Below are 16768 nucleotides of genomic sequence, written 5' to 3'. Positions count from 1 at the left end.
CTGCACCAAATCATAATTAGGTTCGTTCTCATGACAAGATATTCACAAAAGTGATGTTTGGTAAACAGCAGAATTCATTTCTACGTAATCAAAAAAGTTGGCGAAAAGGACCCCTTTTGGGCCTTCAGCTAAAAGTTTGAACATTGTTTTTTGTTTGCATCTATTGACCATTCATTCAACTGATTTTACTAATTACCCAAAGTTAGCCACATCGAATCAATCGCAAATGCTTTCATCTTGTGGTAAACTGTTAATAATTAAAAAAATAAATTAACTAATGGCTAATTAGATTGTGGCCACACCAAGCAAAAGAGTCGTTTTCCCAAGAAGTAACCTTCCTTTTGCTACGACATTCTGTAGTGAGGTAGCCGGTCACCATAACTTAGCCCTTTACAGGCATTTTATTTATAGAAAACAAAAAGGTTGACTTTAACCAATCAATCCTAAATCAATTCATTGCTTCAAACTACTCAAGTTTAGTAATGTGTTTCAAAATAATATAAGCGAAGAATGTAAAATATTAGTAGATTGTTTGAAGAAATATTTATAATAAAAAATTAATAAACTTACATCTTACATTTTTAAGATAAATGATGATTTTGATTAAATAGAGAAATAGATACAAGAAAATTAAGAGAAGGAAAAAAAATAATTTAACTAGTATCTACGCCTTACTTAGCTTTATCTCAAGTCACACCCGATTTCATTAGAATCGTCCTAGAATTATAATTCTAAAAAATTGATTTTGAAAAATAATAGAATCAGTGTTACTCACAAGCCAGCCAAGAGATGCTGACATGATAATTAAGCTGTAACAAGTGTAAGTGGATGAGTGATTTGGTGTAAAGGTTATAAGGTGTGGGAAAGGAAAAGAAGGGAAGCATGTGATGTCATGACATGAGAGTTTCCTTCTTTATCCTCCTGGATTTTCTCTAGCTTGTAGTTCTCTTCCTCTCCTCATTTCCGATGCTTGGTTTTATTTATTTATTTTTCTGTGTGAAAGACATGACCTTAATTATGTTATTGACACCCAAAAGGATGATTGATGTATAATATTTTCTCATTTTCTATTTATAAATTTTTTATTATTTTTTTTCTAATTATAAAACTGAATTGAATTAATATTCCGAAGGAAAATTTTGTTAACTATTAATAATCTTACTTCATTCCAACATGGTTGCTTCGAGGGAGGATACTTGTATTAAAAGAATTGAATTGAATTTTTAAGCTGCCATAACACAATTAAGCAGTTTATAAGAAAACTAGTAGACCCTCGATATATTAAAGCATTAAGGGTCAATGTAACAACACAAGAATAAGAAACTTGGAATGTAGCATTCTATATGATAATATGGTTCTACTACTCTCGTTAGCAATAAAATCAGTTTTTCACTCTGCTCAAATTTGAGTTGAGGTCCACCTAGCTAGCATCGTATTTAATGCCAGCTGAAATAAATTTCTTCAATATATCAGACTCTAATATCTTCATGCAAAAACAATACTCTCAGAGACTGTCCTTCAAGTTGTAGGTAAGCTCCCTTTATTCAATAAAACAAAGGATCAGCAAAATACCATATTCTACAACCCGAAGCAAATTAACAAAACCACATTTGATCATTCCTTTGTGGGAGATTACCGTAATATCAATCTTGTATTTGACATAAAACTTCTTCACTTACATTCGTTACTCCAACAAATATAATACCATAAATAAATGATAAAAACGTACTTAAATTCACATTTAAATAATTGTTAATTGATGCGTATTTTGATACTACTAACTGTAACTTAAGCGGTGCTGAGAGGGTTCTTCGATGTGTTTGGAAACAAGTGTTGAAAGTGATATGGATCATTCAAGAGCAGTCTCCACGGGTACACGAATGTCCTTATAGATACAAACATAAGGCTCATGAGTTGCATAATATTTCCCAGTCCACCTTCCTTCATCAATGGAACTAGCATCCCAAACAGAAGCATACAAAAACATAGGCTTGAGAGGGAACCCTTCACCCTCCTTCCTCTCTTCCCTCCTCACCGCACTCCCATCAACGAACCACTCAATCACATCAGAACCCCACATGATCCCATATTCATGAAACCCATCAGAGGCATCAAAACCCAAACGGTGAATGCGTTCCCTATTGCCGGTTCCTTCAGTGAAGAAGTTGGTTTGAACGAGGGTTGTGTCTTTGCCCAAGAACTCAAAATCGATCTCGTCTTGGGACTTTTCACCTTCGAGGGAAGAGAGGTAGAAGTTGAAGTTCAGGCCGCTGGTGTTGCCGGTGGGGCAGCGGAGGAGGGTGGAGAAGGTTCCGTGGAGGAACCGGGTGGTGGAGCGCCACCGTGCGCCGCCGCGGTGGTCGAAGGTGAGGGTGATGGTGTTGGAGTTGGGGCAGTGGGAACATGCTTCGGGGGTGTAGTCGATGGCTATCTCCTTCAGGGGTTGGGTTGTGTGCGTGTGAAACGCCATTTGAGATTGGATCAGATGATGGGGATTCAGAGGGTGGGTGTTGAATCAGATGTTAATCGTTGGAGGTGAATACTACCTGTTTTTTTGTTCGTCAAGAATGAGAAATTCCCTCGTTTCAACATCTACGTGACCTGGTATATAATAATTTTTGTTTTGAGAAATTATATTCGTATAATTTTTTATAAATTAAGAAAAAAAGAAAAACGATAAAAAATTGGTGATATAATAAAGAAATAGAAAAAATTTAATTACAAAAATTATTATAACTCTTCTTTTTGGTACCAGTTCATATAATTTTCTGAATCGGAGATATTTACAACAATGACAAGATTATCTATCTGTGTGTTTATAATGTTTTTAAATAGTTTCCACAAATTATCTTACATTTTTAATTATCGTTTTTATTTTTATTAAAAATTTTAGTTCATTTATATTTTAATTTGAAAATAAAGCAAAGTAAAAAAAATATAATAATAAATATAACAAATTTACTGCAAAAACTATGAAAATCTTGACGTTCTAAAACTGTAATATATACCAAGCTATTGAAAGGCTTGTTAGAGACTCTAATTTTGAAATATAAAACTTTAATAGTCGATTATCATAAATTGATGATCAATTATTCCTGTCCCCAATAGGCTTGAATATCAATATGATTGATAATTGAAAGCAATTTGTGGGTGAAGATTTTTATTTTTAGGTGTAGAGCATTTTCGTTGGAAAGGAGACAAAGTTAATTAAGAGGGACCTGATCATTGTATTCCAACAAATATGAGGTGAATAGAGTTTATCCTTTTAATTGAAGCCTAGGTAACATAATTAATTAGAATGGTTCTCAATAGGGTTAGAGTTAAGCACAAGAAAAATTTAATGTTTGTGTTGTGAGTAAGAGGATATGCTAGATATACATTCGTAATCTAAATTTTGATAGCCCACAACCTATCGCTTTGGGTTAAGGGATTCCTTTTCTCTAGGCATTGATAGGCTTCTATTTTTCACTCTAAAGAGTTAATAGGTTTTGGCAAAACTTGTGCTGTCGATATGGTGTTATACATAAAATGACTGTGGAAGGTTAATGATGTGGTTAAATTGGAAGGTGAGATAACTCTGGGTATAAAGAAGCTTTTAGTAAACTATCTTCGGAACAAGAGCCTCTAATATATGAACCACACTCGCATAAGATTGAAATTATCCAACGGGATTATAAAGTATCTCCAACATATAGAAATAATTAATAACATTTGAAGTTGGAAAAAGCTTTTGTAAAACGACCTATAAGAAGTTTAGCATCTTGTTACAACAATTGATATTACGATAAAAGTGCATTTGAGATAGTATTTTGGATTAAAAATATTTCATTTGTCAATCAGTAATCTATTATTTTGCTAATAATTTACTTGCAATAAAATTTATTGAAATTCTTTTAATTTATATGTGAAAATTGATCTTAAATTTTATCAACTTTTCCTTATTTTATTGCAAAATTGATAAGTTGGGCATTGAAGTAAAATTTCTAACAAAAGGAGGCTGTTTTTAGAAGAATGTTAGAATGCTATGAAAAGAGTTATTTTGAACTAAAGAAACAATTGTTAAAGTTTTAGGGATGCAAGGTGTCATGACCTGAACTCATGCGATGATGCGAATGTTCCCTTGCTTGATGCTTACAATCCATGAAACCTCCACGAAACGATTGGACTTAAAATATTAAAGGTTAGGGCAGTGTGTTTGATTTTCTAGATATATTAAATGTTAGTAATTGTTAATGTAGGGATAACATAATAATATAAGAAAATAAAACAACGATTTTCTTAATGTATGTTTAAAGATATATGATAAGAAGTTAATAAATAATAAATTTTTATTAAAAATTATAATATTATGTATTATTAATTTATTAAATTTTATAATTTTTATAATAATAATAATAATAATAATAATAATAATAATAATAATAATAATAATAAATTATTATTATTATTATTATTATTATTATTATGTGTTTTTAGATTCACATAAAAATTTGATAAATTAAAAAAAAAAAAAAAGAGCATCATGCCAAACATAGATAATCAAGATTGTTTATATAATATAAAAATATGAAAGAAATTAATTTTGTTATTTAAACAAAAATATATTGTAAAATTTAAATACAATAATTTTAACCATTCATATACACAGTTATATAGCTAATTTTACATGATACAAAAATAGATATTTTACATAAAGTTATATATTCTTAATTAATGTGTTTAAATACACAATAAAATTTATGCATAATATTTTTTATTAAAATTAAAAAGTATCATGAAATATATTATATTAATAACATGTTAATTTTAATAGAATATTTATTAATTTTTTAATTGTCGTCATGTTAATAATTTTAAAATTATTGTATAGCTTATTGGTAGTTGTGCTCGAGTTTCACATGTTAATTGATTAAAACTTTAAATGTACAATGCATGTTGTGTTTGGTGGCTAGAAGCATCTCATGGAAAAGGGGATGTAAGGTATTCATTGCATAATTTCTTTTTATGAGCTTTGTGTTTGTAATTATTAAAGTAGCATTGGTATTCAAATAATCAACGAATATTTCTCTTTATCAAAAAATTATAAATTCAACTTCTAAACCAATAAAAAATCTGAATTAAAAAGTTATGATCAAGTCAACTTTATTGCTACGAGCAGAAGTACAATTGTTGATTTCATCGACAATGGAGAACATTAATTTTGCTACCATACACTAAAAATTGGACAAAACTTTGGAATTTTTGAATGAGTTAACCTTTTGGGGAACATGTTGCATTAGCCATAAAATAAGTAGCTCCACACAAACCCTTTTTTGAACCACATAGGATTCCTTCCCTCCATTAATGGTCCTCACTAAGCATAATCATTCAATTCAATCTCATAATTTGATGCGAATTAACTATTCCTCTTGATTATAATTGGTCATTAGCAAAATTACACAAACTCAAACATGCCATGTGTCATTCTACACACATGATTATCCCAAAATCCACCTTATTAGTGGACAAATCTCATTCTTCCAAGCTAACAAGTAACTCAACGAGGGGGCATCTCAAGGCCACATTTAGGTGATTAGTCCCAATTCAAATGGACCACGTCTTTAACAAAGGGACAAAATAGCCATCTTAATTTCACCCACTAAACACAAATTGCAACAAATTAATAATATTCCCTAATTACACCATATAAAAATATGATGAAAGCATTAAGGGTAAATGGAAACAGAAGAAGGGACAAGGGTTCAAAAGGGTGGCCCATAAATCATTCTATTAACAACTGCTAAATTCCAACACGTCACTAGAAGAAAAGCTTTTTTCTCTATTGATTTTAAAATTTCCCTTTTGTTGATGATTAACGTTGCGAACCCGTTCTTCTTTTGTATGGCGACAAACTTTGACGGCCCTTCTTTTGTCTGATTCTATATGTATTTCTTTAACACCATTTCTATTTGCTCGGCTACAGCTTAGCCACTCCCAAGTTAGCTGCCATTAATTAGCTTCCTACTACTAATGGATAAACTTCATATGCCAATAAAACCTCATCTAGTTGCCAGATTAATTTTTTTTACGTATTGAATATGTGTTTGATTTAACTTTATTTCAAAGAATGATTATTTTTACTTTTTTTTTAAACTAAGTAAATATATATATATATATTTTTTTATTTTTGAAAAAAGTATACCAAACAGGCACTAGGATTCTATTCATAATTTGTGTATTAAAAGACTTTTATTGAAAGAGATAAACTATTTTAGCAATTTTAATACGTTTACTTCTTAGCTTTTGAAGTTAAGGACAAGCAATTAAATACCCATTTGTCTGGCTAATTAAACTGGAATTTTTTTCCCATTAAACATGCCTCGTAGCTTGTGCTTCTGTTGATTTTGATATTTCCTGTAACATGAATGAATATTATGATAGTGATACATTTACATATACAGTAACAGCGGTAAGATATCGAGGGTGATGGCAGTGGCAGGGTAATATGGTGTTTAAGGCAGCTTAAGATGGCAACGGCAATATGCAACAAATAATCTATTGGTAATTTTGATGATATCCTTTACAACATAGACTCAAAACAAACTAAGTTAACTTTTCTTTTCTTTTTTCACTTTTCCTGTCGTGGCATTGATACCTAATCACTAGCTCGCCTAACATCCATACGAAATACCTTTGTTCCTATGAATGCACTTAACTCACTTTTCACTACAATATGTATAAATAAATATATTTTTATGTTAGTTCAAATCTAAAAACTCTTTTATTTAACTTATATTTAATAGTCAGTAAAATAATAAATTATTATATATAAGTTAAATAAAAAGTTTAGATTAAATATAATTTTTTTTAAATTTATACTACTATAAAAAAATCTTACTCCTATATATATATATATAAAAGGAGAAATCAGAGATAAAGAAACTTTTAAGAATTCTAATGTAAATAATAATAAAATATAAAATAATAATTTTATTATAAATTATATATATAGATATATCTCTCTTATTAGACTATATTCACCCTTAAATTAGGTTAATTGTGTTGATAAAGAATATTTATACAATATTCTTAAATAGATATTACTTTTTATGCGTTAAACCTATACTATAAAAAAATTATCCTACTAATAAAATATAAGACGCCGCATTTAAAAGAAAATCAAGTCTACGTACAGAAAATGTTAATACTATATACATACAGATGATTTCTTTTACTAAAATATTTTTAAAAATGATTTATTAAATTTAACCTGATTTGTGAATGCTTATTTCTCAAATTGACTAAGTAATCGTACTAACTTATATGTATAACAGTTAATTGTACTTTTTAGTCTTTACACTTTAGTTTATGTGTAGTTTTTTTTATCCTTATTTGAATTTAGTTTCTAAGTGTTCAGTTAAGTCTCTTGTCCTAAAATTTTATCTAGTAATTAATAAATATATGATATATAATTAGTTTACGTAGATTTATAAAAAATATATAAAATAAAAATTATTGTAAGAAATAATTCCGTGTCAATTTCATTCATGACTCATCAATATATACAAAAATATAGAGCCACTAATTAAGCTACTAATTATGCCATTCTAGGATACAATCTGTTAGTATCAATTTACAGTAAATAGCTAAACTAAATTCAGAACTCACTTAATACAAAATCAATAAGAAATAATTACAGATTATTTCTATTTCTATCAATTATTATATTTTATTTATATATTATAAGTTTATATAAATTAATAATGCACCTTTATTATAATTTTATTAATTATTAGATAAAATTTAGGTTGAAAATTTTAATTCAACCAACTAAAAAAATTAAATAAAATGAAATTACAGACATAAATTAATTATACTTATATATGATTTTAGCATGCACGTAAAATTCAACCGTACATGTTTATATAAGTTAAAGAGAAAAGTAAAATGTTAAAGTATAAATGGTCAACTAAATTAAAAGGGAAGTGAATTATAAGTTATGCAAAATTACAAATACAAAAATCACAAAGGCAGCATTACTCGAAGTTGGCCGATATATCTGTTTCTGCGCGCAGATTGCAGGCATCGTTGTAAATTATTTTGTGTTTGGATCATTTTGTGGCTATTTCTGATTAACACGGCTCAACTTGGACTTTAGCAAATATTGACCATGCTATCCCAAACAACAAATGTTGACTCAGTTATTTTTTTAGCTTTCAGAACCCTCCACAATCGCTATTATTACCACAAATCTTAATAATACAATTTTTTTTTATTTAGATTAGGAATATATTCAAGAAGAAGTCATTTTATTTCAGTAATGAAGGTTTAAATTTAAATTTAAAATTATATTTAAATAATTCAAATTTAAACTCCTGCCTCACTTAATAATTTTTTATAAAATATAAATTTTAAAATCATAACAATGACTTAAATCATTAAATTTTAATAAAATGCATGATTAAATTAATATTTAACATAAAATTTTCTCATAACGTACATTAATTACAATGGAAAATTTTGATTATATATAATACTTGCTAAATAATTACTAAAATACTTTTTTATATATGTAAAATATCATTGGATCTTACCAAATAAGGTTGTTTTTATAGTCATTATTAATTTACTGGGATCCAATTATACATTGAAAAATACCGTGTTTGAAAATTCAGTAAAATTGGGGAGTTTAATAGCTGATATAAACACTAAGAATTAGTGTATGTTTAGATTTATGTTGAATTTATTTGAATATAAATTCATTTTAACGCCATAAGTTATAGTTTTAAGGTTAAAATGTGGCTTGATGTGATTTTGATTAATTTCTAAACACTCACTCAGAGTGTATACACATTAGAAATAAAAAAATTTTAAAAGTATTAAATGTGTGTTGACACTATTTGCCTGTCTAAAAATCAAAGTATAGTTATGTTTGGCTTACATGATAAATATGTGTTAATACTATTAATTTGAGTGTTTAAGAAATATTGATAACATTTTTCTAAAATCACTAATTATGCATGGACGTATGTAATACCAACTGGTGGCATTTTCACAAGCCAATTACGCCAATTAAACCCATCCAAGCTGCAAGAAGAGCAACTTGCAAGTACATGAAAGCACACAATACAAACATTAAAAATTAGAAGCTTGAAGAAACGTACAAACTACAAATGGTGACGGGTATATACTATATACTCACGTTCATACTCACTCACTTCCAAAACTTTACACATATATATATATACAGCAAGATCAATATCATTAATCAAACAATGTGTTTTCTCTATCCAATCATACATCATCATTGCCTTAAAAATACTCAACCAAAGCCAAACCAAACCAAAACAAGTTTAGCTAATCAAAACTAAAATCTCATTCTCTTCTCACTGTATCTTTTTTTGTTATTCTAGCTACTTATGGCAGGAACTGAAGCTACGAAATATGCTTCTGCTACAACCAGTACTACAAACAATTTAGCCAAATCGAACAAACCCATCATCAAAAGGTTCATTGGGGTGAGGCAAAGGCCTTCAGGAAGGTGGGTGGCTGAGATCAAAGACTCTTCTCAGCATGTGAGGTTGTGGCTTGGAACCTATGATACACCAGAAGAAGCTGCAAGGGCTTATGATGAAGCAGCTCGTGCACTACGAGGGGAAAATGCCCGAACCAACTTTGCACCAGTGAACCAATCCATAGGCCAATCAGGTTCTAATCCTTCTAGTGAAGGGCTTTTAATTTCAACTGGGTCTGATGGAAAGCATGGTTTGAGCTTTGCTTCATTGAAAGCCAAGTTGAGCAAGAATCTCCAAAGCATTATGGCTAGAGCAAGTGATAACAAGTCCTCAAAGAGTAGGGTGAGTGACCACTTCACTTTTGCTAGCATATTCCATCGTAGGAGTTACCAAATCCCTGCAATGGATATGAAAAACATTGAAAAAGTGGTGCAGCCTAGTATTATTGTGCCACCTGTGGATGGTGATTACCCTGCTGCTACTTGGGAAAGTTCTAGTATGTCTGATTGTAGTTCTGAGTGGGTCGGGTTCAGACAACCCGGGTTGGACTCTGATGGGTCGGATATAGGGGAAGTTGGTGTTGGTGATCAAGGGTTCTTGGACCAATTGATGGGGTGGGCTGATAGCAATGATGCCAGTGGAAGTGAGGGTTCAAGGAGTAAGAGGTTCAAGGTGTCTTCTTCTGTGCTTGTGCCCCCAACTTTCACTGGCTCTTCTTATGATTGTGGATCCCCTTATAGCGGTTATGCCTCTCCATATAACGGTTTTGCCTCCCCATGTAATGGTTATGCTTCTCCATATTACAATAAGAAGTGAAATTGAAAGAATATGTACTGATTATAAGCATGGAGGTGCTTATTGGCTTATTTTGATTGTTTTGGGAATCTTTGAAAAAGTGGGAAGCTTAAGCTTAGGAGAATAAATACATGTTTTGGTGAAGGAGAAGTTTCCACAGCATGTATATACAACAGAGAACTTGGTTCTAGGGAAAAAGTGTTTATGTCATGACATGAAATTCATGATGCAGGTTTAGCTGCAGAATGAACTTTGTTTCAAGTTGATTTTATCTGTAGTGTTTGGGATGTAACATATATATGAACACCAGCCTAAGTTAATTTGGGTTGAAAAGCGAAAAGGAGCATGTGATGTACATGGATGTGCCTATATATGTATGTAATATAAACATCCTTGAATTAAAATATATTGGCAATTACTTTTCAGTCAGAAGAATCACATCCATTACTTCTTTGGCAGCTACTGTATTTTCTTTTTCACTGGGTTAAATTTGGATCTATTGTTAGTTTCAGAGAATTAATATGCTTGTTTACTGAAGCTCCAATCTAGAGTCTCGATTGAGACCAAGCCCTTGAGTAAGGAAAATGTTGTTTGAATATTCAAAAGTGGACATCCAAAGACGTGTCATTGTGCTTTATGATATATTTTTGAGACGTGTGCATGTAAAAAAAGATAAAAATAAATGAAAGATAAAAATATTATATACAATGTCAAATTTTATTGCTTCAAATAAAAGTTTTTAATTAGGTAGGTAGGTAGGTGAATTAGAGTACTTTAGCTATGTAAAGGCACCTATACTTGGATGGCATATATAAGACGTTCATGTTTTCATATTAATGAAGTGGCTCTCTTGTGGGTAACAAAGATAATTAATAACAAGTGGAATGTAACTATCAAAGTTTAAGTTTGGATATGCAATGACGTTCGAGAAATGCAGCAAGCAAATGGAGAGAAGCTGAGCAAAGCATAACAGCTGCGAGAGTGGAAAGTAATCATCAAATTTTATCTGAATTGTGGGGATAGATAGTATATAGTAAATATTACCTTCATAAAAATCTAGACTTTTAGTATTGTTTTAACTAGAAAGTGTTTTGTTCTAAGAATTCGAATAATGATTTTTTTACACCGAATGTGAAAATTTTATTTTTATGTAAACTTGTGGTTTAGTTTACAAGATTAGCTCCGCAAACTAACTCCTTGGTTTGTTTGGAAAAAGTGTTTGCCACTTCTTCCTTAGTTAAATATGTTCAAATTTATTGAGGTAGCCAGCTAAGACTAACCAATTTTCAGGGCCAGTTTGTTTGTGCTATTTTTAAAATAAAAGTATTTTTAACTAAAAAAATTGCCTATCTTTTAAAATAGTTAAATACTTTTTTTATGAAATAAGCAAATCTTTTTAAAAAAAGGAAAAATGTAATTTTAGTCATTTTCTAGTAACTTAAAAAGGAAAACACACATATAATAATCAGTTAGAATTTGTTCGGTACACATTTGAGAGAATATAATAATATATATTGTTTCTATCGAATCAATCAATAGATTGATCTTTTATACAATCTTATCATATTAATTTTTTTTACTGTAATTTTTTATTAAAAAATTGAAACAAAAATAAATAAATAAAATCATATCATGTATCTAATTTATTATTTAAATATAAAAAGGTTATTTTTATTATTATTTTATTTTTATTTATTTCTTATACCATATCACTCACCTTAAGCACGCCTTACCAAAAGTTGTCCACAAAAGTCTACCAAAGTGGACCACATATACTTAGCATGAAGTAATTGACCTAAGAAAAAGAAAATACGTACCACAATGTATCAAGTCGTGACTTGAAACAATTTAGTATAGCTAGCTGTGTTTGGATAAGAAAAAAGTGATGGGATGGAAAACGATGAAACAAAATTTTAATATTTTTATTATTTAAATTTGTTAAATTTAAAATGGTATATAATGAAATATTCTTTTATTAAAAAATTATCTTTTATTCTTTTTCAATTTAGGGTAGGTGATGAAATTAAAATAAACTTTTATTCTATTATAATACATATCAATAATGAAGGGAATGTTTTATTTTATTTTGCTTCAATTTTTTTGCTTTATTCTATTTTATTTTGCTTACTATTAAATATTCAAACATAGAAGACATGTAATGATTATAATCTCAAATAAATACCTCATATAGATACGAATTATAGTACATTCACACAATAAAATCATATTCAAAACTAAAGATTGAGTACTTAGTACAAAGAGGATCAATTTTCAATAATAATTGCCAAGAAATAAGGAATTAAGAGAGAATGAAAGGGACTCTTTAGTTTAGAAAATGCTTTCTACTTTTTTATTTTCATTTTAATTATAAAAATGTCATTTTCGTTTATTTTTATTCTGTTTTTTATTTTTTAAAATAATACAAGAAATAGTAAAATAATAAAATTTATTTGCATTATCTCTTATATAAATATTTTAAACGAATAAAAACAAGGTAACATTTTTATAATTAAAAGTGAAAATAAAAATAGAATTGTTTTGTTAGTTTTATTGAAATGCATTTTTTTATTAAAAACTACAAAATGTATTGTGCATAAACTAGACAGGGACTTAGTAAGCATAACCTAGACCCAAACATCCTATCAGATCAGTAGAATATAATTTAGGTAATCTATGGTGTGTGAAAATGAAAAGAGATTAGAGATGCATCATTCGTTCAATGTATTTATCGCACGAACTTCAATTCTTGTTGCCGACTAGCCATATTCCACTTTGTTGGAATAATAGTCGTTCTTACATTAATATTCATTTGATTGTGACAATTAGAAGTCATAGTTCAACTACAAGTTTCGGAGATAAGGTAGCTAGTTGAAGCCTTTATATAAATCAAGTGAAAAATCAAATCCTAAAAAACAGGTAAAAACACAAATCGAATTCATTGCCAATCATGGCTTCAATCAATGGCCGTCGAGCGAGACTTTCAAGGTCAAGCTCTCTTGTACCGACATATATTTGCTTTCACAGACTCTGTGTCTTAAATGCATCGTTGAGCTTGACATACCAAACATAATCCACAACCATGGCCAACCCATTACTCTTCAAGACTTGGTAATGTGCAAAGTATCATGCTCTACATGGCACCCCAAGCTTTCTTTGAAATAGTAAGAATCCATGATAACAAAGAAGAAAACGAACTATATGCTCTCACAGTTGCATCAGAGCTAATTGTTAAAGGCACTGACTTTTGCTTATAGCTCCCATGGTTGAGTGTGTTCTTGACCCAACTCTTTCAGGTTCATACCATCAATTGAAAAAGTGGATTTATGAGAAAGATCTCACACTATTTGGCGTCTCTTTAGGATCACATTTTTGGAAGTTTCTTGATGAAACCCAGCATGTAATATGCTATTCAATGAAGCAATGGCTAGTGATTCTCAAATGATAAACTTGGCACTGAGATATTGTCATTTGGTCTTTGAGGGATTGGATTCTATTGTGGATATTGGTGGTGAAACTGGAACCACAGCCAAGATTATCTGTGGTGCATTTCCTCAATTGAAATGCAGTGTGTTTGATCGTCCGCAGGTTGTAGAGAACTTGTTGGGAAGCAACAATTTGACTTATGTTGGTGGGGACATGTTTGAATCGATTCCCAAGGCTGATGCAGTTCTATTTAAGGTACGCATATATGAACAAAAATATAGTGAACTTGACCACAAGGTCCACAACTCATCGCATGAAACTCACGTTTAATTGGTCATGAATTTATGTATCTAGTTTCTGTGTTAGATTTACATTTACATAATTGTTAACGTGTTTTTGTTTGGGATAAGAAAAATTTTCTAAGTTAAAAATCATCTTGAGAGAAGTTACATTTTGACAAAATTTTGAGAGTTAAGAAGGAGCAAAAAAATAGGCCTGAACATAAGATAATACTGAAAGAGCATCTAAGACCTTTAGTTTTTATTAAAAGGAACATATTTCGAGCTATTTTAAAAGATTTTTATCACATTGTTGATTTTTCTCTAAACTGCTTGAAAGACAAGAAAATGTTCAAAGTTCACAAAACTGAAGGTTTTTTTCGAGCAGTTTTGAGGAGTTTTCAAGTCACTGACACCAAAAACTACTCGAAAAATAGAACTAGCAAGAAAATATTCTAAGTCCACAACATTGATGACTTTTCGAGGCGTTTTGAGGAGTTTCCAAGTCCCTGACACTCAAAACTGCTCGAAAATTAGGACTTACAAGAAAATATTCTAAGTCCACAAAACGTAGTGGAAGCTCCAGATTTTTTCCAGAATTACTCAAAAAACAGGAAGTGGTTAAGAAATATTCTAAGTCCACAAACATGGCTGAGCTCTAGTCCCTCCAAAATTACTCGAGAAACAGAAATAAGCAAAGAAAATATTCTAAGTCTACAAGATCAAGACAAGCTCTCAAAACTCTAGAATTGCTCGAAAAGAGAAGTCAAGAAGAAATTATTCTAAGGACATAACACTAAGTGAATCTCTCAGGTTTCTCCCAGAAATACTCGAAAGATAGAAAAACAAAAGTCTGGATAGGTCAAGTCATTGTAAAATCCAAAAGCGGTTACCAGCAGTTATCAACATTCACCACTATGCAAAGGAGATCGTGGGCGATAGCGGTTACGAAAGAAGCCCCAACTAACAACACGATTACAAGCAATCGTGGATAATGAGAGTCAACAGTTGAAGGAAGTTACTAAGAAGTGCCCGCAAAAGGAGGAGAACGGTGGTGGTCCTCATGTCTATAAATACTCCAAAGCGCTATTTTACAGAGGACGACTTTTTGCACCCAGACACTACACCTAAACTCTCTGAGACGCTGAAACCCTGCACTGCGCCAGACACCAGCTACAAGGAGACCCACGGTGGCCGTTGTTCGCCGTTGTAAGGAGTCGTACGTTTATATTCCAGCATATTTACATTCCTGCACATTTACCCTTCCGCATTTTAATTTCAGTTCTTGCTGCTTATGTCTTTGTACGCTGTTTATTTCCTGCTTACTATATTTTTGTAAAAATATCTACGTTTGATTCAATTCTGCATAATTACTATTTTCTATTCTTGCTTAATACTCTTTTACGCTGTTAATTTGAGCATCTCGTTAACAACACACTTAAAAGAACCCAAAGAGAACCTAAATCCAGTCCCCAAATTGATCTTTGGATTATTTGTTTACAAATTGTCATTTTTCACTGTAAACAGTTTCCAAACACACTTGCTTCTCACGTTAAGTTATTAACAACATATCTAATTCTGATCCATCTTTCTTTTATGTATTTTTGCATGGATTTTACATGATTTGACTGATGATGATTGCATAAAGATTGAAAAATTGTGACGAAGGTATTTCAGGTAATGGGAAAAAAGGGAAAGTAATTCTCATAGATATTGTCATAAACCAAAAGCAAGATGAGCGTGAAGTTACAAGACTAAAGCTCCTTATGGATGTAAACATGGCATGTGTGAATGGAAAAGAGAGAACTGAAGAAGAATGGAAGAAGATCTTCATGGAAGCAGGGTTCCAAGACTACAAAATATCTCCTTTGACTGGGCTTTTGACCGTTCTTGAGATATATCCTTAAACACTAATGTTGTAATCTATTTAATTCTTCAATTTACTTGTTATGAACTAAATAATGTCTTAATATGTAAAAGTTATGAAATGAATAAAAAGTCATATATTCTCATTGAAGAACTAGGTAGAATAGAGGCATTGGTTTAGCAGTAAGATCAAGATAATTATACACATTTATGTTTACTTATGTTGCGATCTTATTTTTTCTTAAAATAATTATTTTTGTAAGAAAAAAATTTAATTTTCTCCGATGATAGAAGGTGTATAAAATATTTCATTAAAAGAGCATGATAATATACTTTCAATAGAGTTGTCAAAATAAACCAAAACTTTGAGCTTTACTATAACTTTGTCTTTTTAAAATCCTATAATTAATAAGTTTATATTAATTCTAAGCTTCCAGAATAAAAAAAAAGTAGGTTAAAATCAGTGTTAGGGGACGTTAACTCACTTATTTTACAAGAATAAGTAATAACTATTATATCATTTTTTATAATATTTATTAAATTATTTTATTTAAATAAATTAAAAATTATATTTAAAATATAAAAATAATTTTAAAAATAAAAAATATTTATTTAATATATTAAAATTTTATTATAAAAATAATATCAAATATAATTATATTATAAAATTAAATTAAATTTAATTTTTGTATTTATTTAATTTTATTAATTAAATTTGATATAGTACATTAATAATTTAGAATTTTAATTAAGCATTAGTATTAAATATTTTTAACTAAAGAATAATTAAATGATAAAATAATATTTTATAAAATACTATTTAATAATTATTTTATAACATTTAATCAATTTTTATATGTTTAAATATTTTTTAATGATTTTTAATAATTATAAATTTATTATAACTTAGGT

At 29.8% G+C, this 16768-nt stretch overlaps 2 protein-coding genes and 1 pseudogene across 2 annotated transcripts; 2 read left to right on the top strand and 1 right to left on the bottom strand.

Annotated features, from left to right (window-relative positions):
- Nucleotides 1-1849: 1849 nt before the first annotated feature.
- Nucleotides 1850-2470, bottom strand: LOC113851111 (probable xyloglucan endotransglucosylase/hydrolase protein 27). Its single transcript, XM_027481595.1, has one exon. It carries the CDS (start codon nt 2468-2470, stop codon nt 1850-1852), a length of 621 nt encoding a protein of 206 aa, XP_027337396.1.
- A 6928-nt stretch (nt 2471-9398) lies between these two features.
- Nucleotides 9399-10310, top strand: LOC113851110 (dehydration-responsive element-binding protein 2D-like). The gene has a single exon (XM_027481594.1). It carries the CDS (start codon nt 9399-9401, stop codon nt 10308-10310), a length of 912 nt encoding a protein of 303 aa, XP_027337395.1.
- A 2804-nt stretch (nt 10311-13114) lies between these two features.
- On the top strand, nt 13115-15897 carry LOC113849180 (annotated as a pseudogene).
- Nucleotides 15898-16768: the final 871 nt, after the last annotated feature.

Source organism: Abrus precatorius, unplaced genomic scaffold (assembly GCF_003935025.1).
Source record: "Abrus precatorius isolate BTA unplaced genomic scaffold, Abrus_2018 Scaffold9, whole genome shotgun sequence".
Classification (NCBI taxonomy): domain Eukaryota; kingdom Viridiplantae; phylum Streptophyta; class Magnoliopsida; order Fabales; family Fabaceae; genus Abrus; species Abrus precatorius.
The sequence above is the reverse complement of the archived record's forward strand: the minus strand, read 5'-3'. Positions and strand labels throughout refer to the sequence as shown.

Excerpts from the sequence above, each read along its gene's own strand:
- LOC113851111 (XM_027481595.1), bottom strand. The coding sequence starts at position 2,470 with ATGGCGTTTCACACGCACACAACCCAACCCCTGAAGGAGATAGCCATC.
- LOC113851110 (XM_027481594.1), top strand. The coding sequence starts at position 9,399 with ATGGCAGGAACTGAAGCTACGAAATATGCTTCTGCTACAACCAGTACT.